Source organism: Vigna radiata, chromosome 10 (assembly GCF_000741045.1).
Source record: "Vigna radiata var. radiata cultivar VC1973A chromosome 10, Vradiata_ver6, whole genome shotgun sequence".
In the NCBI taxonomy this organism is placed as follows: Eukaryota; Viridiplantae; Streptophyta; class Magnoliopsida; order Fabales; family Fabaceae; genus Vigna; species Vigna radiata.
Window position 1 is genome coordinate 7,391,849 of NC_028360.1, and position 3,273 is coordinate 7,395,121.

At 32.1% G+C, this 3,273-nt stretch overlaps 1 protein-coding gene across 1 annotated transcript; it reads right to left on the reverse strand.

Moving 5' to 3' along the window:
• Positions 1-324: 324 nt before the first annotated feature.
• LOC106774744 (cytochrome P450 71D9-like) lies at positions 325-2,189 on the reverse strand. The gene is made up of 2 exons (XM_014661783.2): positions 1,237-2,189; positions 325-954 (listed from the first exon to the last, which is right to left on the reverse strand). The coding sequence occupies exons 1-2, from the start codon at positions 2,125-2,127 to the stop codon at positions 325-327; spliced, it is 1,521 nt and encodes a 506-aa protein (XP_014517269.1). The 5' UTR covers positions 2,128-2,189.
• Between the last annotated feature and the right edge of the window lie 1,084 nt (positions 2,190-3,273).

Here is a 3,273-nt window from a genome sequence, read left to right on the forward strand (position 1 = left end):
GTATTGGAATTTTGTGACTCAAACAGCATGTGGTTAAAAGAGTCAAAGGTGTTAAATAAAATATATTCCTATTCTATTTTTTTAAGAGGATTTTAGGTATTATTTAAATTAATTAGTTTAGCATATATTTTTTAAAAGTCAGTTACAAATTATGTAATATAAATATTTATGTTTATGCTCAATAAAAGATATCAGTTTTTCTTTCATTCTTTTGTCTCTTATAAGTTAAAACCCAACAAACTTTATATTAGTTAGAATGTCTAATAATTTGTTTATTTAAAAAGGTGGGTTGATCTATGATGAAACAGACAAGTTGTTCCTCACTCAATTGTTGTAATTAGCAAATGAGTGGCACATGTAAGGAATCAAATACAAATCATGTTTTCTTCTAACAGACAAGCCAAATGATTCAGTCATGTCAAGCTCTTCAGGCTTATTCCCATCAGGCATCTTCCAATCAAAATGAAAAAGTAAATTTGCTAGCAAGAGTTCAACATTAGCAATGCCAAAAGTGCTTCCAGGGCACATCCTCTTTCCAGCACCAAATGGAATAAACTGAAAATCTGCACCTTTGTAATCAACTGAGCAATCAAGGAACCTTTCTGGACAAAAATTCTCACCATCATTCCAATATTTTGGATCCCTTCCAATAGCCCAAGCATTAACAATAACCTTGCTCTTAGCTGCTATTTCATACCCACTGATTTCACATCTCTCACTGCACTCTCTTGGTAGTAATAATGGAACAGGAGGGTGTAGTCGCAGTGTTTCTTTGATTATTGACTTCAAGTACTTCAGTTCATGGAGGCTAGCTTCATCTACATGCCCCTTTTCACTAAACACCCTTCTTATCTCAGATTGTGCTTTCTCCATCACCCTTGGGTTTTTCACAAGTTCTGACATGGCCCACTCTATGGTTTTAGCTGAAGTACCACTTCCAGCACTGANNATATCCTGAAACANNCGCNAAATNGAGCATATTTTCCTACTATTNGNTGCAAAACTACTGAANTAGTACANTATATTCCAGTTCTGTTCAGATAAACTTACAGGAAAATGAATTGAATTTTTCTTTGTGTTATGACAACATAGACGGATTTTACTTAAACTTTGTTTGTAATCAAAATCTAAGTATGCTATGAATCTTGCTTATGCTCAGTCAACAGGAGTTATTTTGATGATGTATATTTGGATCTATTTTGGAAAATTATGTGATTTGTAACAGCAAATACTAACCAAAATGGTTGCTTTGATAACGTTGTCGGATAGAGGATGCTCAAGGTTGTTCTGCTTCTGAAGCTTTAGCAGGACATCGACAAGATCCTCTCCTTTTTCATTGGTTTCCTTTGTTTCAGAACCAGTGACCCTATGATCTCTCACAATATTCTCAAGGATCCTATCTACTTCTTGATGTAACTTCTGAACTCTGGACCTTAATCCAGTCAAAACTGGAAGCACTTTAATAGGATACAAGTCAGCCAGGGAGAAACCAGCAACAACTTTTAAGACATCTTTCATAACAGCTATGAAAGCTTCTTGATCTTTGGATTTACCTCCAAAAGCTACAGTTGATGTCAATCCATAAGAGAAGGAATAGATCATCTTACTGACATTCGTAGATGACCCTTCTCTCAAACCTACCTCTTTAACAAGCTTTGAAGCCTCCTCTTCTCTAATTGCTTTGAATGATTCAACACGCTTTGGAGTTAGTAGCTCAAAGGTGCAAATTTTTCTCATCTGCCTCCAGTAACTGCCATAAGGAGAAAAACTGATGCCCTTGGAGCCATAGGATATAACATCTGCTGCAAGAAGATAAGGCCTATTTGCAAAAATGATGTCATGCGTCTTCATCACTTCCTTGGCCATTTGAGGGGAAGACACCACTATGGTGGAAAGTGCACCGAGTTTTATGTGCATAAGAGGGCCATAGTGGTGTGAAAGTTTTGCCAGGCCATGATGAGGCATTGCTCCAAGCTGATGCAAGTTTCCTATAAGGGGTAGTTTTGGTGGTCCTGGTGGTAACTTGGAGTTTGAAGACTTGGTTTTTGTTCTCCAGAATATGGTGAACAAGAAGATGAACAAAGGTAAGATTGCAAGTGAGGGAATGTTTTCGACACCAATGTCCATTGTTCTGAAGGAAAACAAACTACCAACTCAGTAACTGAATAGAGAATTTGAACAACCATTCATTATTTGTGTTGTCATGTGGCCGATGAGTGTTTGTAGCTTTGTACCTTAGCCGTTGTTTTCATTATAACCTGTTTCTTTCAATTTCATAAACTTTGATTTGGTCCTTAACAGAAACCAATTGTAATGTATTCATATGTGACTGAATCATAAGATATTAATTTACTGTATAATAGCTACAATTATATCTGATTAATCATATGAGCATTGTCCCAAGAAAAATATTAATACCGCGTCATTTTATTATATATTTATTTTTATATAATTAATATTTTTTTAATATAATAAATATAATTCTATTTGAGTTTCATTCAAATGCTTAACTCAACACCTTAAGAAAATAAGTTACGTATTGGTTATGCAACCACCTTACTTTAAAACATTATTATTAACCAAAACAATTTCTTAAAATATAAAAAATATCACCAAATAACTTTTAAAGACTAAACTTTTAGAACTCAAAATTGTCAACTCAGCCATATTTTCATTTACTTATATTAGATAAATTTTGGGTCTATAGTCTAAAAAATTAATGATTATTTGATCTTTATATAGTGTTTTATTTTTTTTTATTTTTATTCAATGTAAAACTTTAATTAACATTTAGATTCCCAATAGAAAAGATGTCAATGCACATCCTTCGAATTATGTTTATTTTTAAAAGAAATTCGACTTAATAGTTTTAAGCTTACAAAATTTTGTCACTCGATAGAATAGAAGAATGTATAATATATGACTAATGGCATCTTAACATATCTTTTTTTTTCTCATTTTACACAAAATACAATGATAAAATCGTCTTAAAAATATAAAATTTTATATTTTTTTCAACAAAAAAAAATAATATCAAAATTTAGATGCGTGAAAAATAATTGTTCATAATATAGTTATCGGACACAGTTTTGCAAGAAACCATAACAAATTTCGTGTTTAAACTATAAATATCATTAGTGATATGAGTTTGTTAATACGCGTATGGCTGTTTTTCAGTTGGTACGTTTTAAGGTTAAGAATATTTAAATAATTTTTTTCAGTTGGTACGTTTTAAGGTTAAGAATATTTAAATAATTTTTATTCTCAAAACTA